The sequence below is a fragment of the Hippocampus bargibanti genome, linkage group LG04 (assembly GCF_051943395.1).
Source record: "Hippocampus bargibanti isolate YZ-2025 linkage group LG04, ASM5194339v1, whole genome shotgun sequence".
Taxonomy (NCBI): Eukaryota; Metazoa; Chordata; class Actinopteri; order Syngnathiformes; family Syngnathidae; genus Hippocampus; species Hippocampus bargibanti.
Window position 1 is genome coordinate 6,532,983 of NC_142737.1, and position 23,266 is coordinate 6,556,248.

A 23,266-nucleotide genomic window follows, 5' to 3' on the forward strand; every position below is an offset into this window, starting at 1 on the left:
AACGAATTATTCTTATTTTAATGATTTCCTTTGGGAAATTATTTTTTGGGATACACACCTTTTGCCTGACACACTCTGTCTGGGAACCAATTAAGTTCATAAGCCAAGGTACCACTGTATTACTCGAATTGGTTTTTGGATCAGAGTTGCGCTAGTTACCTGTTAGCTCATCTATTCTGAATCTTTCTTCTAATGTCCGTATCGCACTAATACGATGGTGGCGAATATTAAGGTTCACTAAAGGTGGCAACCATTCGCCAACAGTTCTTATTTTTTGGGAATTTGCAAACCTGTTTGCGTGTCACGAGGAAATTTTGAATATATCCATGAGAAGTCGACATTTTATTAAGAATCCCATCCCTGGGGTTCAATGTTACCTTTAATCACAGGAATAAAATACAGGTAACATCCGACTTACGACCAGCTTGACTTGCGACCACCCGTACTTACGACTACGACCTCCAGATCCTATTTTTAAAATTTTTATTCTACGCTTGGCACTGCAACGCGCTAGCAGGCCAGCAACATGTATCACAATTTTAGCCAGCCAGCCAGCATCTCACTCTCGCACAGCAATCGACCGTGTGATGGCCCCAGAGGGGGTAGTTTGCGAGTCATTTAGCCTCCGAGTCTCTAATCAACATTTTGAATGGATTTTGACTTACGACCATTTTGACTTACGACCGTTTGGTCGGAACGGAACTCAGTCGTAAGTCAGATGTTACCTGTATAGCATTAAAAGTTCATGGTAGCAGGCGTAAACCAAATTATCCAGAATAGAAAAAAAAATGTGTAGATATTTTGAATGTATCTAACCTCCCGTATTTTCCGTACTATAAGGCACACCGGAATATAAGGTGCAACTGCAATAAATTGTGTATTTTCCAACTTTTTCCAGATATAAAGTCTATAAGGCGCACCTTCAATGAATGAAAAAGGTTTTCTAAATATAATAAAGATAGAAACGGTTTTCAAATATAAGGCATACCCACATAATTAGGCCCAACAAGGGGACATTGAGTTGGTGGCTGATGATAGTTGTTGTGAGACCTATTTTGGCTCAATATGACTTCACATATAAGGCGCACCTACGTATAAGGCGCAGGCTCATCTTCGGAAGAAAATGAAGGCTTTTGAGTGCACCTTATACACCGGAAAATACGGTACATAGTCATTCTGAATGAGAACAGGATGGGATTGCAATTGTTTTAATCTGTTGATGTGTAATGGGATGCAAGTCAAAATTATTCTTATTCCATCATTCCTGATGATTGTTTTACTAACAATAGCAAATGTTTTGCAAAATATGATTCCAACTTTGTTCAAATAGTTACAAAACCCAATGTACAAAGAAACTTCCTTAAAGGTAAGACTGGATGAGCCTGGTGTGTAAAAAAATGACCTCAATCCCATTGAGCATTTTTTTGGGATGACCATCAATGCTTTCAGTACCAAGAACAACAACCATAAAAATCCCACATCCATTTTCACTCCATGTGTATCTCCACATCGCGACTTTTCAGCCCAGCGGCACATGTCATTCCTATAAATCGATGCAGGTGCCTCATAATGCATTTCTTGAAAAATTGGACTTTATGACTCGTGCTCACTCTTAGGTCCTTGGCTTTAAAAAATGTCTAAAAAACACACACACACAAAAGAGAGCACTCCATCCTGGCTGCCCTGAAGGCACTCAATCGATCACTTCCTGGGCTCCAACTGACCACTGACCACTTTTTTTTTCAGTTTTCCGGCGTTCCAAATTGGAGCCATACGTATCAGGCGTGGCCCCTGGTTCACAGGTCAAAAACACGCACATTCTGGCCAGCTTGGGGCCTTTCTTAATTCTCTGATATAAGTCTGACACCACCATGCTTTCTTCAGTTCTTCTTTGTCTCCGTCTCAGTCATCTGCGGAGTCATTCTTTTATATAAAAATAAAATGGCTCGTGGAATCCGTGTTGGAGGTGACCTTTTGACCTATGACTGGGATTCCGACGAATACATAGATATGAGAAAATGGGTGCACCTGAGCTTTCTAAAAAAAAAAGAAGCTCTCAGAAATTCCATTCATTGTGACACACCGTCAGCTCTTCGGAAAAAAAGAGGTGAATCGGCGTGGAACATCACTTTGTCATCATCATCGAGCGACGGGAGAGGTCACAAAGTTCCCAACGAGGACTGAAGCTATCGTGTTGCAGCAGCATCAACCTCGCTTCCGCCATGCTGTTATCTCAGCCCTTCTCTCACCTTAGACGGAGTCCGCCGCATGCAAGCAGGCCATCCGGCTCCTGAGGATAAGGAGGGGGAAAAAAAGGGAGACAGGAAGGACACCTGAGGGGAATCGATGCCTGAGATATCCGGGATTTACTTACTAGGGGAGAGAGAAATAGAGAGGCAAGGGAGAAACGGGTTCAGGGAAAGGAGAGTCGATAAACCACCGGATTTTTTTTCTCTGTTTTTTTTTCTTCTTAAACCGTGATAAAATGATGTCATAAACTCGCACTGTATGGGTCACATGATCGGTGCGGCGCGTTGTGCTCAATACGTTCCCATATATGGCATGTGTGAATGACATCACTGTGTTAGACAGCATCACAAGACAGACCAGAAGCTCCAACCTTCTTAAAAGGAACGAAAAAAAAAAACAGAAGTTGAATTTTGCATATTTTCACTTCCTTTTTGGAGAAAATGCCACCGCTGCTGCTCATGCCGAGTAAACACAAGCGTTTGTATAGAGCTGCTTACCGTATTTAATTGAGTATGACGCGCACACGTGTATAACGCACACCCCTAATTCTCAATTAAAAATATAACATTTTGTTTCACTTTTTAACAGTACAGTTATACCTTGGTTTACGAACCCCTTGGCTTATGAACTTTTCGGTTTACGAACGTTAAATTTGTGAAAATTTTACTTTGGCATACGAACTTTTTTCGGGATACACACGGAGCTGCTTCATGAGTTATGTGTCGTTCGCGAACAAGCCCGTTCTTCTAACGACAAAATGGCAGCCGACTGCTTTTGTCCTCTATTCCCCGCCCCCAGTCTTCGGTTAAAGCCACGTGATTGGTCAAGAACGCAGCAGTGAGGGGAAGTGGTTTAAACATTAAAGAGACAGGCAGACGACAGTGAGAGTTTGAACTTTGATAGTTCAAAGGCAGAGTGTGTAGACTGCAAGGTTAAAATATCCAATCAATCAGGCTCCACAAACAACCCGCACAAGCCAAGGGATCATTCCTCAAGATGATGAAAGAAGAAGGTTACATTCCTCATCAAGTGTTTAATGCTGAGGAAACCGGACACTCCATTCTATCAAGCCATCAACGACCATCACAAAGGTAAATAAAACTACTTTATTATACTGTACAGTTTATGTCTTTAATTATAATACCACAGCACATTTATTATACATAAAATCTGGTATATTTTGTAGATTTTTTTTTTTTTTTTGCGCGTTATACTCGAATAAATACGGTAAATTCTTGTCATACTTCCACTCATTTCGTTCGTCTTAATGGAACCAATCATATCGCCGTATTTTCTGGTGTATAAGGAGCACCGGCGTATAAGGCGCACCCCCGAGGAATTATGTATTTTCAAACTTTTTCCAGATATAAGGCGCACCGGACTATAAGGCACACATTCAATGAATGAAAAACATTTTCCAAATATACCACCACACCACATTATAAGGCGTTATAGTAGAGACTGGGGTTGCGCACTACTTCTTCTCCAGTGCGAAAATTGAGTCGGTGACTGTAGACCACAGGTGTCAAAGTCAAGGCCCGCGGGCCAAATCTGGCCCGTTACAGTATTTTATTCAGCCCGCGAAAGTATATCAAACTTGTAAAATTCCATGACGCTTGCTAAAGTCCAAACTAAAATTTCAAATTGTCCCATGTAAACCACAATAACTGTCATTTTTCTTGACTTGAGATTTGAAAACTAGTTCTTTGTTAATTTGTTGTGCACTCGATATGTAATATGTGGAGGGAATTCAACATTCTAATGGCTTCCCCAAATTCATAACGACCCCGAGAGGAAACCATAACTACAATGTGGCCCGTGGCAAAAACTGAGTTTGACACCTCAGCTGTAGACAGTAGTTGTGAGACGTGTTTTGGCTCGATATTACTTCACAATTAAGGCGCATCTACGTGTAAGGCGCAGGGTCAACTTTTGAGGAAAATTATGGTTGTGGGGTGCGCCTTAAACACTGTAAAATACAGTATTTAATATTTAACAGCATACTTGAGATCTACTCCAGACTTTAATTAGATTAGAGTACTGTATTTTCAGGTGTAAAAGGCACACCGGAGTATAAGGCGCAATCCAGATGAATGGTGTATTTTAAAACTTTTTCCATATATGAGGCATACCGCACCATCAGGTGCACCTTTAATAAATGAAAAAAGTTTTCCAAATATAAGGCACTCCACATTATAAGGCGCTACAGTTGAGGCTGGGGTTACGTTTTATATATCCAGTGTGGACCGTACACTACTTCTACAGTTGACAGTAGTTAAGAGACTTGTTGGGACACTATTACTTCACAATAAGGCGCACCATATAAAGATTGAATCAGAAATAATTTTTAAATAAGGTCTAAAATGTACAGGGAGATACATGGCACGGAATATGAATGATGACTGTTCGTTGCACTTTATACGTGTACATATATATACAAGCGCATGGGATTCTGAACGCCATCCAAAGCGCCGTCCAAAAGTGCAACACACGTGCCAAAAACTCCTAATGGAACGTTTCCCCCCTGAATTCTTTCATGCTCCAACTTTATTTTGGAAGGGCGAAAAAAAAATACTAATAATAATCTGTTTAAAAGTCATCACCACCATGCCACCTACCTCGCTTCCCTCCCCACCGTAGTTAGCATGGCTATGGGCACAGCGCCCGTCTCTCCCTGGGCGGCCACTTTGGGCTGCCACCTCGCCCCCCCGCCCCCCTCTAAACACTTCCCCAGGGCCGAGGCAAAAAGGGCCAGGGCCTCCCTGTTGTTGAATGGTTGCCCAAAGCTCTGGACAGTGGACAGTAGTGTGTGAGGCCTGGCTGTGAGCCCCCCAACCACTCAGACCCTCTCCTTGCTTCAGACACATAAAAGAGCCCCTCATGGATTGCACACGGAAAGCAGACCCACGCGTGCAATTTACAGCCACAGGTGTGTACGTGTGTATAGATTCGACACGTTGCAGATTAATTCAATTCGACATTTTGATCGATGGTGGATTTAATTTGTTCGTTAAGGCGCCTGCTTTTAAAAACAACAAAATGGCCAACATTATGACGGCTTGCCTGAGTTACTTATGTGCAATATAAGAACTGTACCAAATATAATAATAATAATAATAATACATTTGATTTATAAGCGCCTTTCAAAACTCTCAAAGTTACCGGATATGTTTTTTGTAGGTGAGCAGCGGCAGCCACACGCGCCAGCATTCACTCAATCCAAGTAACTCAAATAGATAGAAAGCTAGCTAGCTAATAGATAGACAGCTAACTAGCTAGCCGTATAACTAATAGATAGCCAACTAGTTAGCTGGCGAGCTAGCCAGATAGCTAATAGATAGCAAATAGATAGCCAGCTGGGTAGTAATCATCATACTCATAATAACCATAATAATAATAAGCATAAAAACAATAATAATAATAATAACAGTAATAATAGCAATATACTAATAACATAGAAATAATTATATACTGATAATAATAATAATATATTATGCGACCCATAATTTCACATGAGCATATCTATAGTAAGACAAATAGATAGAAAGCTAGCTAGCAAGCCAATAGATAGCTAATAGCTAGCCAGCTAGATAGCGAGCCAGCCAGCCAGATAGCTATACCCATACATACTACTTTGGATACGTCATCTAGTCAAAAATGTTTGAAACAGCTTTCTCTCAAGAATTATCATTCTTAAGGATGTGAAAATATCCTCTGGTAGTGTCAATCAAAACTGGACATGTGAGTCAAGCCCCAAATATTTGTGTTTTTGTTGTGGTGGGGGTGGTGGTGGTCCCCGAAAATGTAGACCAGAGGGAGGACCAAGGTGTATTTGACAAATTGTATGAAAAAAAAGTCAGCTGGAACAAAATCTCAAACACCAAAGTCATCAGAACAGAAATGTCCAAAGTAGCAAACAAAAACAGAAGTAAACAATAACAAGACGAAACAAACCTGACAGCGTGAAACAAACAATGACCCGACACTGAATGGTCATACAGTAAGTCATTTTAACTACCCCTGATTAAAACGAGCAACACCTGTGCAGCTGCAGGCAGGGCCCCACAGTGCCACCCGTTGGTTGTCAACTGAAACGTGATGAGTCAGTCTCGGAAGGTGTAGGGGGCGAAGTCATGTACTGCAATTTCCCTTAATAATAATACATTTCATTTCTAAGCGCCTTTCAAAACTCTCAAGGACAGCATTGAACGTGGAAGTAACACACACACACACACACACACACACGTTTTTACTTCATCGTTTACTAGCTGTCCGAAGGATTCGCCCCGTGGGAATTAATTTGTGTTGCCATTCGAGTGTGCAAGAGGGCAAAATTTAGGGTGACGTGTGTGTCTACGTTTTAGGATGTAGACATTAGGGTACCAAGGAGGATGTGAGGTCAAAGGTTAAAGACGAAGCGGGTCATCCGTGTCAGGAAGTGAAATAACGCCCTCTCCCAGCTTTCCACACTCAAACAATACATGCAAAGTATTAGCTTTTAAGGAACACATATATTTTTTCTTTGTTCCTCTGACAAATCCTTAATCCAATCAGTGGATGCCAGGGTGAGAACATGTGCTGGTGAAATTAACAGCAGGGAAATAATGAGGCCCGCAGGGTACCTTCTCGTCACCCCTGTAATTCCCTCATTCCCACCTACCACCTTCCCATTTGTGAGCGTCACCTTTGCTCTGTCGTCTGCTCGGCATGGCAAGACCTCAACCTGTAAAGTGCTCAGCAAGCTCTCACCTCATTGTTCTACTTCTCTTTGGACTACTCAACATATTTTTTTCTTTCCTCCTCTCCTACTTTACATTGTCTTTTTTTCCCCAGTCGCACCTTATTCCCGAGTGCTTGATTGTTACAAAGTGTGAAAATTGTACTAAATGTGACGTTCTTGGAGCAGATGTTGAAATCTGATCAGGATGGGATTCAAAAAGTTTTTTTTTTTTTCTTTTCAGCGATGATTTACAGCTAAAGGTCATAGAACATAATCAGTCAGGATGAAAGAAGTACAGTGATACCTCAGGTTACGAACGCTTTAGCTCACAAACTTTTCACTTTACGAACATTAAATTCACGAGAATATAATCTTGGCAGACAAACTAGTTTTTGGCGGACGAACAAACCACACAGCGCCACGTTGGTTGACAGACCACTTTTTGGCGGATGAACACCAAACCACACAGTTGAACATCGCCACAGTGGCTGGCGGACTAGTTTTTGTCACTCTCTTTCTTTGAGTGCAGACGTGGTTTGTTATCGAGGAAACTTTTGCTGTTATAGGACCGAAAAAGACCCCACCACCGGTTAGTGTTAAGCCGAAGTGGACACAAAAGAAAATTACGGTCGAGCACAAGGAGGATATCATCGGAAAACACGAACGAGGTGTTGCATTTGTGTGACTTAGCGTCCCAGTACCAGTACGCTAAATCGACCATTGCTACGTGTGGCTAAAGTTGTTTCTGTGTTGTCTAAGCAACGGTCTCAGGAAATAGAAGAGGTTGAAAAACTTCTGTTGATTTGGATTAACGAAAAGTAGCTCGCAGGGGGCAGTGTGAGTGAGGGTATTATAGCCGAGAAAGCACAGCAACTTCACTCGGATATCGTCAAGAGGAATCAACATCAAGTGACCATCACAAAGGTAAATAAAATGGCTTTATTATCCAGTACAATTTTTTTTACATTATTATTTATTTATAGTTTTGAGGCTTATTTAGTAGAAAATTATATTTTATGGGGACCTTGGAGCGGATTATTTTCATTTTTAATGGTTTCTTATGGAAAATAAATGTTCGGCAGACGAACTTTTTGCCGTACACACACTTTCTGGGAACCAATTACGTTTGTGAGTTGAGGCATCACTGTACTGACATTAGCTTCAGGAAATCGTCCTCTGCTCCCCCCAACCTGAGAGCAGGGACTTATCAAAGCAGAGGTCAGGCATAGCCAACTCTGGACATTAGGGATATTTAGATACTGTATAGGGCCAGAGCTACCTGCAAATTTTTAGTTCGCTGACGAAGCTTTTCGGATGAGGAGCCAGACATCCGACACCTTCAAAGAAGTACAGATGACGGCTGAAGAAACCTTTCCATTGATTTACAAGTTATTTTTGTCAAGATAATGACTAGCTCAGGCATAGCAACTTTGCCTTTTTTTCTTTCCTCGAGAGAGAACCACTGCACTCCAAGTTTTTCAAGTGTCACCGTAATGCACCAGTCCACCACGCGTTAGCTTTTAAATACTCAACACGGACACCTCATTCAGCGCATCTGGATTCAGACATTGAATGAAGACGAAAAAACAAGCCCACCCGATGTCTATCTTGCATTGAAAATGACGATAAGTGGCATTTTGAAGAGAGAGAAGAAGAGTACGGCATATATTATAGGCGGGACAAAGACCCCCTTTTGTCAGACTGGCCCTCTTAACCGTTTCCTTGGCTGTGAGGCAGAGTTCAGAAACAGGTCCTGCACTCCTTTTTACATCTTCCTGCCTGGTCCTCCCGACAATGGATGAAGTGTTTGTCTCAGGACAGAACTAAAACGGACCGACATGGACGTGTGTGTGCCATGTTTGGTTTGCTAACAAGCCTTTTTAGGTGCCTGTCCTATGCCGCCCCCAGGGAAGAAGGCAGGAGGTGGGAAGCAGAAGCGAAGCCATTGTGAAGGGGAAGCCACTGGCCTCTTCCTGTTATGAGAGGAAATGCATACAAATGTGCTTCCTGTGCATCCGCCCTCCCCTCCCTCCCTCTCTTAACCCGCCGCTCCCTCTCACCCGCATGGTGTGGAATCTGCCACCGCCTCTCCTCCTTCTTCTTCTCTGTTTATCCCGGGCCGCCTCGCTCCTCGTTTGCCAGCGGAAATGTGACATGTCATTTTATGCAGAGCAAATCTCTGCTCATTTGACTGGGACGCGCATATAATTGCGGTTTCACAGGCAAACATACGTACATGAATAAAGATGACAGGAAGAGGATGAAAGGACTTCACGGGAAATTTAATAAAGCAGAGCATTGAAGAATTTCATTTTCCACTGATATTTACACACTCGCCATTGGACGCACCTGCAAAATCAAATGAGATTCAAGATGAGACTTGTATCAAAAAGTCAACTTTTGATTGACACCATCAGAAAGATTCACGTAGTACAATGATACGGTTCTTATGAGGGCCGTTGATTTTTTTTTTTACTCTTATTATGATTATTTTCTGAAATGAATCACATATTGAGGGCTTTAACTCATTCACTGCAAAACCATGTGCAAACGTGTTCGCTCCGGTGCCAGGGTTTTTGTCATTTTCACTCAAATTTCAGGACCCACCAAATATTGAGTTTAAGGACTAAATAAAATTCAATAAAGTGTTAGAAACCTTAGACTGTCTTCTTTCATCAGAAAAAAAGTTAATTCCTAAATTATATGGGTCTGGAGTTACCTGAGCTTGAAATAGGGGTGGATGTACAAAATTCAATACAATACATGCATATTTATTTACATAATAATAATAAATTTCATTTGTAAGTACCTTTCAAAACTCTCATGGTCACTTTACAGTCACAGGATGAGTTTTTCTGTGGGTGAGCAGCGGCAGCCGCAAGCGCCAGCATTCACTCACCCTGGAAGTTACTCAAAAAGATAGAAAGCTAGCTAGCTAGCTAATAGATAGCTAATAACTAGCTAGAAAGCTAGCTAGCCATATATCTAACAGATACACACCTATATAGCCAGCTAGCCAGCTAATAAATTGCAAATAGCTAGCTAGCTTTTAGTCCTTTTCATCCAAACATAAGTAGATTCAGTGACCTAGCTAGCTAGAAAGCTAGCCAGCTACAAAGCTAGCAGATATACAGATAGATAGCTTGTCAGCCAGCTAGAAAGCCAGCTAACTTTTAGTCCTTTTCATCCAAACGTCAAGTAGATTCGCTGACCTATTATATAGCTTCGCCATAGGCATAGTTGCCGCATATAGCGCTTTCAGCTGAAGCTGAAACAAAGCACTAACATGGACAAAATACAAACGCTGCGTCTTCGTAGAAGTGAGAAAACATGACTAGAGGTCTGAGCAGCGCTTTAATGGCACCCAGCTCCGCAAGAAAAACCAAAACCAGAACAAATTCGGGAATGCCGCTCCAGGTCACACTTGAATGAGTTAATATGGACAAAAATTCAGCCCGAATTTGAGCTCCCATCCTGAGAACCGTTCGACAAAGGTGCTAACAGCTTTTCCGCCATTTTCATTTTCGTAAATATCAACAACATTTTACTAATAATAATATGAATGTAGAGTGAAGTATATTTTAAGGACCGAACTGAAACATGAACATAATTTTTAGCCAATTCCCTCTGAGGCGATGACTTACTGGTAACACGCAGACTAATAATTTATTAAATACCATATTTTCCGCCATATAAGGCACACCAGAGTATAAGGTGAACCCCCAATGAACCTTTTCCATATATATTGCGTACTGGACTATAAGGCGTACCTTTAAAGAATGAAAAAAGTTTTCCAAATATTATACATAAATATATATAAGGTTTCCAAATATAAGGCTCAGCATGTTATAAGGCGCAAAAGTAGAGGCTGGGCTTACGCATGACTTCTTCTACAGGGGGGAATGGAGTCAGTGGCTGCTGTCAGTCGTTGCGGGTCAATATTGCTTCACATATAAGGCGTACCGGCGTAAAAGGCGCAGGATGATCGTTTGAAAAAAAATAAAGCTTTTGAGTGCGCTTTATACTCCGGAAAATACGGTAGATCACATCAGAGCAAACTTAGCTCGAGCTGTACTGAGACAAAAAAACGTAAGATCCAGCGCCAATTAGTACATCCCACATGAGGTTTGTGTTCTACCGAGCATGTACAAATAGGCGTGTTTGCGTGGATGTATACGATACAGCAGGTTGTACTGTATGTGTCACATTGGGTTGTGTGGGCGTGGTGTGAAAAATCAGCTAGGTGTTATTGTTCGGTCATTTTGGGATTTACGTAATCACACTTGTTCGCCTCATGGATGGTGAGAAAGGCCATTTTGAAAGGATTTGAAAACCCCTTGTGTAAATATTGTCAGTCATTACATCTAATGGAGGAAAAAAAAAAATGATCAGAATAATTCTGCGCGTGATAGAGTTTTTACTGCCCTGATCTTAAAGCACCCAAAGTGTCCTTGGAGTTGATGTCACACTTTTCGGCGCCAAACGGTGCTTATATGGTCCTTGCTTTGTACACTGGGGCAGTCGTGTTGTAACAAAAATCCAGATGTCATCACAACAAGCAGCAGTTGGCACATTGTGAGCAGTTCATTAAAAGGGATGATTTGATCTGGTTTATGCCTCTCACAGTTGAAGTTGAGTGTTTTTAAAAAAAAATAGATAGAGTGATAGGTTGATAGATAGTTTTAATAGATAAATAGCTAGCTAGCTAGCTAGCATGTTAAGGCCCTTGATAGCTATACAGTATATACATGTATATATAGTTAGCTATTTATCTATGTATTTATTTATTTATTTATTTATTTATTTATTTGTAGACAGACAGACAACACGAGTCTGGTTAGCTTAATGCTAACACATGATACAAAACACTAAGAAAAATCCAGCTGTTTGGTACACTGTGAGCAATTCTTTAAAAGGGAGGATTTGACCTGGTTTATGCCACAGTTGAAGTTGAGTGTTCGAAATAAATAGATAGATTGATAGGTTGATCGATAGTTTGATAGATAAATAGCTAGCTAGCTAGTTAGCATGTTAAGGCCCTTGATAGCTATACAGTATATATAGTTAGCTAGCTATTTATCTATGTATTTATTTATCTATTTATTTATTTATTTATTTATTTATTTATTTATTTATAGACAGACAGACAGACAACACGAGTCTGATTAGCTTCATGCTAACACATGGTACAAAACTCTCCAGAGTGGCTAATGGATAGCTTCCGTGTCACAATGTTAAAACGCTTTCAGCAAAAGTTATTTGAACACAAAAGGCTAACACTTGCTTATACCATAGAAAGTCAAGAGAGCCATAGTCGGCCATATTTTCCTTATCCTTTGCGAAATTTATAATACTGCAGCTGGCTAAGAGTAATTTTGACCAGCTCCATGTATATCCGAATGTTATCTTATTATTATATTGTTTTCTAAAGTACAATATTATACTGTTATTTTCATCATGAAAAACCTACTAAAATATTTATATTAATCTGTTTGAAATGGCCTGAATAGATTTTCAAGACCGGTAAGGGCATTTCTTTTCATTACATTTCAAATCTAACATGATCGGAAAACCAATCAGAGTATGTGGATTGTCTTTCTATTATCGCTGGACATGAGCTTCTCACAGTCAGCCGACCACAAGCCAGGTGCTCCCTTTAGAAACGCTAATGGCTCCACTGGAGTGAGTGTCTGTCTGATAACAGAGCTCAGTTGGCCACTAACTGTCTCCGGCGCATATCCTTTGGAATACAACACTCCAAGTCCTGTTCTGACATCCCCAGCTTTGACCTGATGTCTTATATCCCTTCTCGTTTGCATCGTCACCCTGTTTGGTACGACCCACAAGGCTTTTACAATTCATCTTCCTGTCACTTGTTTTTATTTGTTTCACATTTAAGTCTGATTGTGTAAATGTCAGCATGATATTTTCAAAGCCCATGGGGAACCTTTTTCTCTTTCCGTTATCGCTGAATCAGAGTTACAGCGACTGGATTTACAAAAAAAAAAACTTTGGGAAGGAGGCTGGTGTACGGGTAGAGTAATTTACGCAAGGCTACCAACGCAACGTAGAGCGAGCAAGAAAGAAAGGGTGGCGTTGAGGGATGGATTCGGTTTCCTTGGTGCATCCTGGGAAATGTGCTTGCATGTAATACAAAACTATCCGTCAATATGCAGTCATTCCCGGCTCCTCTTTCGGCTTTCTAAGTGTGAAGGGCAGCGTGATCTTTTTCTTTCAAAAGACTTTGCTTCACTTCATGTCTTAATGATTGCATTCATAACCCGATTCCCTGAAAGTTGGGAGGTTTCAATTTTGTATTTGTTGGCATTCGTCGACGTCTCAGAAAACAAAAGACAAATATTCTGAGGATAGTACCAGCTGAGCCTGACATGATGCAATTATTCTTTAAAACAGTTTTTAACTCATTCGCTGCCATTCCCAAATTTATTCATGAATTGAAAAGTGTGACGTTGAGCGCCATTCCCGTCTTGAAAATGGCTTCAACGGTAAATCTCCAAACAAATCAAATTCTTCTCCTTTTCAGCTATTGCAGGTTGACAAAACCGGGAATAAATCAACACAACAAAGTATTTTTGCTTATGCAGCTTGCTACAGAAACATTGTGCTAGCTCTGGCCAGTATGCTCTTGTCATGAGTAGCTCGTAATACTATGATTGACTGGTGACTTGTTTGCAAAAACGCTGACGTTACTGACGTGCCATGTGCGTCACCAACTCGAAATCTAATTGGTTAAAGCAACAGACATTAGTTAAAGCAACAGTTTCATCGACATTGCTCAAGGGTCCACAGAACTGATTGTGAAGGCATCCAGGTAGATTTCTGATCCTGGTAACAAATGATGGCTGAAATGTGATTGGTTAAATGCTTAAATACGAAAACACACATTTGGAAGCAGCACAACAGGGGAAAAGCAATGAAAGGAAGCTACAAGACAATTTAGAATTATTTAATAAGGATTCATGGACCAGATATCATTAATCAGTTTGTGATTCAGATATTTTTAGGCTCGCAGAGAAGGCTTTGCAGGCCATGTCGGCCCGCCACTGGGCCAATCAGTCCGTGAGAGATTCTGTTTGAAAAATGGGCCTTCAGTCACTGTTTAGTCCATGCGAGCCGTGATGTCACATCACCGCTTCGCTACTCTATGTAACCATGTCTCCTTTATTGAGACGGTTTTGTTTTTTTGTTTTGCCGGGCGCCGATAAAGTCATGATCAGACATCAGAAATATTCATGTATTGCATTGTATTTTGTCCAGCCGCCCCGATTTCAAACCCAGATTACTCCAGAACCATATAATTTAGGAATTCACAATGTTTCTTCTGATGAAAGAAGAGAGTTTAAATTTTCCAATACTGTATTGAATATTTAAGTAGTCCTAAAACTCAATATTCTATGGGTCCAGGAATTTGAGTGAAAATGACAAAAACCCTGGTACTGGAGTGGACACATTTATGCACATGTCTGGCAGTGAGTGAGTTAAAAAAAGCCTATATAAAGCATCACACTCGAAAAATCACCTAGTTTAGTTCCATTAAAAACTCTAGCAATTGCTAATTTTCAAAAAAATATTGTAGGGTAAAACCAAGAGAAGGAGGAACATGTCCATTTCTGTAATAAATAAATACAATGAAATGGTGACCAGTTTGGATTGGTCTGCCTGGTGCAAAGACACCTCAAAAAAACGTCACAAAATAATAATACATTTCTGCTTTCTTTTTTGGAAGGATCCAAGAATCTATTTTTATTTGAAGGTAGTTACTTGGGTAACACTAACATTTTTTTTTATTTTCAATCAAGGGTAGTCGTCGGTATCTATATTTCTTTTAATAGCACAGAAGGAACGAGCATTTTGAAAAGGGACGTTTCAATCTGTCATAAGTCCCTTTGTGTACTTTCATGTACAAACATGAACAGATCTACTTGGCCGTTATTTTACCGAGACGGGGTATTTTCAGTTCCTTAAAATACAGCTTTTTTTTCCTCATAAGGTGGTTGCACTGTATTTCTCGGGGGGGGCTGTCCAAACTTCAACGGATTTCTGTTGTCCCTGAATGCACTTTAAGAAGAATGATGAAATGCTAATTTTATTTATTTATTTATTTGTTTATTTATTTATTTATTTATTTATTTATTTTTCTATTTTGTTTATACAATTGTTTTTTTTCTGTATTTTTTTTTTCTGTATTTATTTTATGTATTTATTGTTGAATTATTTAATAATTGTTTATTTGTATATTTATTTTATGTATTTACTGATATATTTGCTGATTTATTTATTTACTGATATATTTTTGTATTTATTTTTGTGTGTTTACATAATAGTTTTTTCTGTATTTATTTTTTCTGTATTTCTTTATTTTATTTATTTATTGTTGCATTATTTAATCATTGTTGTTTATTTGCATATTTATTTTATATATTTACTTATATATTTGCTGAGTTATTTATTTATTTATTTATTCATTTCTGTGTTTATTTTTGTATTTATTTTTGTCTGTTTGTCTACATAATTGTTTTTTTCTGTATTTATTTTTTCTGTGTTCTTTATTTTATGTATTGTTGCATTATTTAATCATTGTTTATTTGCATATTTATTTTATGTATTTACTTATATATTTGCTGATTTATTTATTTTTGTGTTTATTTTTGTATTTATTTTTGACTGTTTGTTTACATAATTGTTTTTTCTGTATTTATTTTTTCTGTATTTCTTTATTTTATTTATTTATTGTTGCATTATTTAATCATTGTTTATTTGCATATGTATTGTATGTATTTACTTGTATGTATTATATATATATATATATATATATATATATATATATATATATATATATATATATATATATATATATATATATATATATATATATATATATATATATATATATATATATATATATATATATAAACTTAAAATATATTTGCTTGTTTATTTCTTTATTTCTTTATTTATTATTTATTTGTTTATGAGGTTTGGCAGCATGGGTGTCTTTTTTTTATGCTTGATTATAATTAAATGATGACCACATAGCGCCGAATTTTGATTTAATCATTGGGGTTGTGTTCTTTGTCCACACGCATTTTTTGAAATAGAAACCATTGTCACCCTCCCAAGGCTAACCGCTATCATCTTTTTTTTCCCCAGGTGACATTTACAAAGCGAAAGTTTGGCCTCATGAAGAAAGCCTACGAGCTGAGTGTGCTTTGCGACTGCGAGATCGCCCTGATCATTTTCAACAGCACCAACAAGCTGTTCCAGTACGCCAGCACAGACATGGACAAGGTCCTGCTGAAATATACCGAGTACAACGAGCCCCACGAGAGTAGGACCAACTCGGATATTGTGGAGGTGAGTGGCAAATCGACATAAATGTACGTGTTTCGCCCGCTTGAATCCACTGAATCATGTACGGAAACACGCAAACACACCAGATGGTTGTGACTCGTTACTTCTCCTTTTGTCTTCACACTCAACACTGAAAAGAAAAAAAAAATGTTGATGAAGTTCTGCTTGGACCTCATTTAAAAAAAAAACAAAGCTTTAGTTACATAAATGGCAAAGTGCCTGTATTACCAAGTAGTACGGTAAGAATACTTTCCCCAAGTTGCAAACGGTGCCCGCTCACAAAGCGACGTAGGCAAATGCTAAGAGTGACAAAACCTCAAAATACGAAAAATCTTAATAATAATAATAATAATAATAATAATACTAATCATCATCATCTTAATAATAATACATTTACGAGCAACTTTCAAAGCAACCAAGGACACTTTACAATTCTTGCTTGTAATGCTTAAAGGACAACCGACGTCTCCGGACAAGTTGTGTCCATAATTTGTAAAATGACTTCAAATGACTTCTACTGAGCGTATTTTACAAAGACTCCACCACATATAGTAGTTATATTTTACGTTTTAAGACTCGCGCTGAATATTCCGGAAGTCTTGTTTTTGAGTTGGTGACGAGTCCTCACCCTACGTCACTGAAGGAATGCCCCTGACCGAAAAAAAGGACACATTGTAGCAGTCCTTCCATCACGTCAATGCATTTTGCTGTACTTAGGTCTGGAAACGTCGTGTAGGACCAAAAAGAGGCAGAAGAGGGCGACAAAGCTCCATGTAAGGAATTAATCAGCCTGTGGAAACGGGCTGATTAATTCCTTACACGGCGTTGTCGCCATTTTCTGCCTTTTTTGGGTGCGACATTTCCCACCCCTGATGCCTCAAAATGACACAGGATAAATTATTTAATCGATTGCAAACATGTATGCTTTCTTCTTCAGAACTATTTGAGTCATATTCATAACTGGATGAGTAACAAGAAAGCATATTCTCCGAATCTGAAGCCATTGTTTTGATTCTCGAGCAAGGCAAGACGTCTTGCCGTGACACCACGAAAATGGAGGCGGGACCTAATGAAACTGGCCACTTCCGGTATTTTGCATTTGACTAAAAATATCATTGGGTATTTTAGATGCTCTAAAACGTTTTTCTCATGTCAGTTAGGAAACAAAATTGACGTCGGTTGTCCTTTAAATGAATCCAGCTACCCCATCGTCTTTAAGCACATTGGATTTCTAAGTTAATTCATTCACTGCCAAACGTGCAAAAATGTGTCCACTCCAGTGCCAGGGTTTTTGTCATTGTCACTTGAATTCCAGGACCCACAAAATATTGAGTTTTAGGACTACATAAACATTCAATACAGTGTTAGAGACCTTCTTTCATCGGAATAATAGTTTATTTGGATGATGGGGTTTCAGTTTTAGCTAAAGAGAATCAGGTCTCTCTACTGAATGTCAGACAGTAACGATCCTATGATGTAATATAAATAAGAGCTAGCCTGCTAACAGGCTATTAGCTGGCTTGCTAACTGGGTATTGGCTGGCTTGCTGACTAGCTATTGGCTGCCTGACTGGCTTTTAGGTTGGCTAACTGGCTATTAGCTGGCTAGCTAGCTGTTGGCTGGCTAGCTATTGGCTGGCTAGCAATTAGCTCGCTAGCTTTCTATCATATTTGATATCTACTACAGACTTAATTTAGATTAGAGTGCCATATTTTCAGGCGTATAAGGTGCACCGGAGTATCAGGCGCACCCCCAATGAATGGTGTATTTTCAAACTTTTTCCATATATAAGGCATACGTGCCGGACTTCACATAATAGTCAACACAAAGCTAACTAATAAACACAACAGGAACATTAGAAACATGGACAGTTGTGCAATCTTGACGACTTTCCCCATGTACTCTGTGATGTTTGACTACGCCTTATACACCAAAAACTACGATAATTCACGTATTGAAATCAAAGGAGCACTTGTCTTCTTCCCAATTATTTTTTTTCATGCAATGTGTTCCCCATATTTAACATTTAATTAACAGCCACCTGATGAAGCCATCATTTTAATTTATTTGTCCCACCCGATGACAAATTATGTATACCGCTCTGAAATTGTTGGCTCGGAATTTAAGAAGACAAGATGTACTGAAAGCCCAATGAAATGTAATGAAGGAATAGTCAAGGCCCACACGCACCTATGGATCAAGCTGGCCAGCCTAATACAGAAGCCCACAGCGTGGGACATGTTTTTATCTCTTCATATGGTTGTTACTGGGCTCCATGCCCAAACACGGGTGGACAGGTCCACTGGGAGTATTCCCGCTTCTCCAGATGGCAATCCGCCCCTCACAGCGAACGTTTTTTTCTTCTTCGTTTTGCACATTTTCATCAAATGCCGTCTGGAAAGGGAATTGGCGTTGCGTTTATCGCGACGATATCATTTGAAAGATAGTGACGGAGTGGCGCGGATGCAGACTTCACAGTAGCGTGCTCGTGTTAGCATTTCCTCTGCGTTCCATTTGTTGCCGTCAAATGTGTTAGCTTGTATGATAGCCGGTACAACAGTTAGCATATGGGCTGACCTTGATAATGATATCAACGAGAACGGACGGGTTGTTTTATTTCGAGGCAGCAGGATGTGTTACATATTTAAAGGACAGCCGACGTCTCCGGACAAGTTGTGACCATAATTTGTAAAATGGCTTCGAATGACTTATACTGAGCGTATTTTACAAAGATTCCACCGCATATAGCTATATTTTACGTTTTAAGACCCTCGCTGAATATTCCTGAAGTCTTGTTTCTGAGTTGATGACGAGTCCTCACCCTACTTCACTGAAAGAACGCCCCTGACCGAAAAAAGTATACATTGTAGCAGTCCTTCCATCACGTCAATGCATTTTGCTGTACTTGTTTGGTCTGAAAACTTCGTGTTGCACCAAAAAGAGCCAGAAGACGGCGACACAGCTCCGTGTAAGGAATTAATCAGCCTGTGGAAACGGGCTGATTAATTCCTTACACTGAGTTTTGTTGCCATTTTCTGCCTCTTTTTTAGTGCTAAATTTCCCAGCCCCCGTATTGCCTCAAAATGGCACGGAATAAATTCTTTCATCGATTGCAAACATGTATGCTTTCCTCTTCAGAACTATTTGAATCATATACATAACTGGATGGAAAACAACACGGGAAAAGCACAACAGGGGAAAAGCAATAAAAGGAAGCTACGAGACAATTTGGAATTATTTAATAAGGATTCATGGACAAAATATAATTAATCCGTCTGTGATTCAGATATTTTTAGGCTAGCAGAGAAGGTTTTGCAGGCACTGTTGGCCCGCCACTGGGCCAATCAGTCCATGAGAGATTCTGTATTGAATATGGGCCTTCAGTCACTGTATAGTCTATGCCACCCGATTGAACCAGATGTGTCAACAAATGCCCGTGATGCCACATCACCGCTTTGCTACTCTATTTAACCGTGTCTCCTTTATTGAGCCGAGGATGGTTAACGTATGAACAGCCGTGTCAGAAACCATGTTGAAGAGCCTAGTGGGGGCCGGGATGCCGGGATAAAGCTACAAAGCACTACTACCAGCACAGGGACCCCCTGAGGTCCTCGCTCCAAATCGATGCGATGAGGCCTCGGCGTACTAACGGGATTGGCCACAGGGCTGACACGGGCGCGTTTAGCGTAGATGCAAGCGGTGTCCAACGAGTCGGAGGGGGCGGGGGTGGGAGGCGAACATGGGTCGGGACCCTTCAGTGGAGCCTCGTATGCTGCCTGCTAAGCTTTGTCAAAGTTCATGAACGTGGGCGGGTTTCCTGGGTCAAGAGGGAGGCGTATTTCGTGTTGTTGACAGGAAAGCTCCACAACAATATAAAAGGTAAATTCTCTCCACGAGGTAAGCGCACGGCGAAAGTGTCACGCTCAAATCAGACTTTCAATGTCTTGTTCGGAATTTGCCAAGCGCGTTTGCCTTCAAAAGTGCACAGAAAGGCTTCCTTCTGCCTCTGATACCGCTGTGCCTGAAGGTGTCGTGGGAGGGAGGCAAGGCAGACGTAGGGGAGCCGAACTGAGCGTGGGCGGTCGGCAACGAGGGCCCGCTACATTAGCAATAAAACTCTATGTAATTAGCATGTCTTTGGTTGATAATTAGCGTTGTTGAGAGAGTGCCACTGAGAGTGTTACACATCCTCTGCAACTACGTGCTGTATGTTTACAAGAGGCTTCGGGGCTTTCTCTTTGTGTTTTTTTTTTTTATATCCAGTGAACATGCTACATATCAAGGTATACAATCATAAAATACAATACATATTGATTCATACAGCGCTTTAACAACAACTGAAGTTGTAACAAAGCGCTTAACATGGACAGCTATACTATACAGGAAATAAAGCAGTCACAAAGATAGTAGAAAGCACCAGGGAAGATCAAATCTGAATCGTGCTGAGTCGAATGCCAAAGAGTACAAGTGAGTTTTGAGGAAGGTTTTAAAGATGGGCAGCGAGGGGGCTTGCCAAATATTTAGTGGCAGGTCATTCCAGAGAGTGGGACCAGCAATGGAAGAGGTTTGATCTACTCTGAGCCTCCGATTAGTTTTTGGCATATCTACTAATGTCTGGTCAGCAAACCTGAGACGTCGGGAAGGTCTGTCGGGATTTAGAATAGAACTCTAAAATGTATAGGGAGCCAGTGAAAGGATTCCAGAGTAGGGGTTATATGCTCCCTCTTTAGAGGACAAGAGTAGCAGCATTCTGGACCAACTGAAGACGCTTCATGGAGGAATCGCTGACTCCAAATTAAAGCGCATTCCAGTAATCGAGCCGAGATGTGACAAAGGCATTATAATAACCTTATAATAATAATAATATCATACATTCGATTTATAAGTGGCTTTCAAAACTCTCAAGGACACTTTACAGTCACAGGATAAGAACAAAAAAAAAATTCTGCGGGTGAGCAGCGGCAGCCAGACGCAACAGCGTTCACTCAACCCGGAAGTAACGCACACACATTTAACTCAGAATTCCGACTTTTAACTCAGAATTCCGACTTGAAACTCAGAATTATGACTTGTATCTCAGAATTCTGATTTTTAACTAAAAATTCCGACTTTTAATTCAAAATTATGACATTTAACATTTATTTTATTATTATTATTATTATTATTATTATTATTATTATTATTATTATTATTTATTATTATGTTAACATTTATTAGATGATTTTTCCAGTAGGTTGACACTATGTTTGATTCTATAAAATGTACTTTGCGTGAAACCTTGGCAATCAAAAACAATCAGTTCAGATTTGGTAACAAATGAGAATGAGGAAAGAAAATGGATTCCAAAACGTCTTTGTTTCTTATCAGCGTCGCCGACAAAAAAAACAAAACAAAAAAAAACAACAAGCAATAAAACAAAACAATAAGCTTTTGATGCTCAATCAACTGAACATTCAGGAGGTTTTTATAATAATAATAATAATAATAATAATAATAATAATAATAATAATAACAACAACAACAACAACAACAACAACAACAACAACAACATCCGTGACACTCTGACGAAGGCGGAAGTAGTCGCCGAAACATGTCAGCTATTTGAACACCTACACTGTCTGTAAGTAAAGATTCTGCTTAAAATTAATAATAATAATAATAATAATAATAATAATAATAATAATAATAATAATAATAATACATTACATTTTAAGCACCTTTCAAAGCTCTCGAGGACAGTTTACAGTCACAGACAAGCATAGGTACTATAATAAATAAAATACAATCACAAATAGAATACAATAAATAAAATACAATTATAAATAGAAACAAGAGAAAGAGAGCTACACAGAAAATGCAATTTTACAAAACATTTGCTATCTATTAGATATCTCGCTAGCTATCTAGCTATGTAGCTGGCTATTTATTAGCTACCGTAATTTCCGGACTATAGAGCGCACCTGTTTATAAGCCTCACCCACTACATTTTTAGAAAAAAAACCAATTTTGTACACACACAAGCCACACCTGTATACAAGCTGCATGTTCCCACATTAAAACATGTAAACATATTTACAAAGAAAGACGGTACACAGAGGGAGTTTTCAGAGTTTTAATGCATGTGACGCGGCAACACAATAGCAACACAGTATAACAGGTCTCGTAAAAGAACATACTGGTAAAAATTGCGGTAAGCCGTCTTCACCTTTGAACTGAAGCCATCGTTCTCAGTGCCAGAATGAAACGGTGTCGTATAGACGTCGTCACACACTCCCTCAGCCTCTCTCTTGCTGTCAATCCGGTCTTAATGTTTCCTTTTCTACTCGAGCGCCACAGGCGGCTGTTAGAAAAATTACATAAAATGGCTGCATCACTAAAATAGCCGCGTTCCCAATAGTTTGGGAAAAAAGTAGCGGCTTATAGTCCGGAATTTACGGTATATGGCTATCTAGCTAGTTAGCTAACTGTCTAGCTGGCTATCAATTAGCTATCTGTTAGCTACCTAGGTGTCTATCCACTTGAGTCACCTCCAGGGCAAGCGAACGCCGGCGCATGCGGCTTCCGCCACCCACCCGCGGAAAAACCGATTTGCTTTTACCGAGTATGCGGACGTGTCACATGACATTGTGCATAAAATTTGATTTTGAATTTGAGATTTCATCTTTTGCCAAATTATGACTTGCACTAATTTGCTAAATGAATCTCTCACCTCTTGCGATTTTGTCAGACGTTTTAGTTTTCATACTTAATTAAAAAAATAAACTGTGCCCAAGGTTGGTTGGATTCTACCCAGTCAGTTTCATGGACGTGTCAGTGACAGAAAAGAAAATGGGAAAAAACATGCACTTCAGATTTTCCTTCTCTCTCAAGTCAATTCGGCAACATTCAGTGTCAGTATGGGACTCGCAAATCCCCCCCCAAAAA

At 39.6% G+C, this 23,266-nt stretch overlaps 1 protein-coding gene across 14 annotated transcripts in view; it reads left to right on the forward strand.

The window, feature by feature from the left end:
* mef2cb (myocyte enhancer factor 2cb) overlaps positions 1 to 23,266 on the forward strand; it is a 210,770-nt gene that overhangs the window by 152,511 nt on the left and 34,993 nt on the right. For all 14 annotated transcript variants that reach the window (XM_088993757.1, XM_088993756.1, XM_088993764.1 and 11 more), the window contains one exon: positions 16,142 to 16,345. In XM_088993757.1, the coding sequence (XP_088849883.1) occupies positions 16,142 to 16,345 (204 nt within the window). The remainder of the gene's footprint in view (positions 1 to 16,141; positions 16,346 to 23,266) is intronic.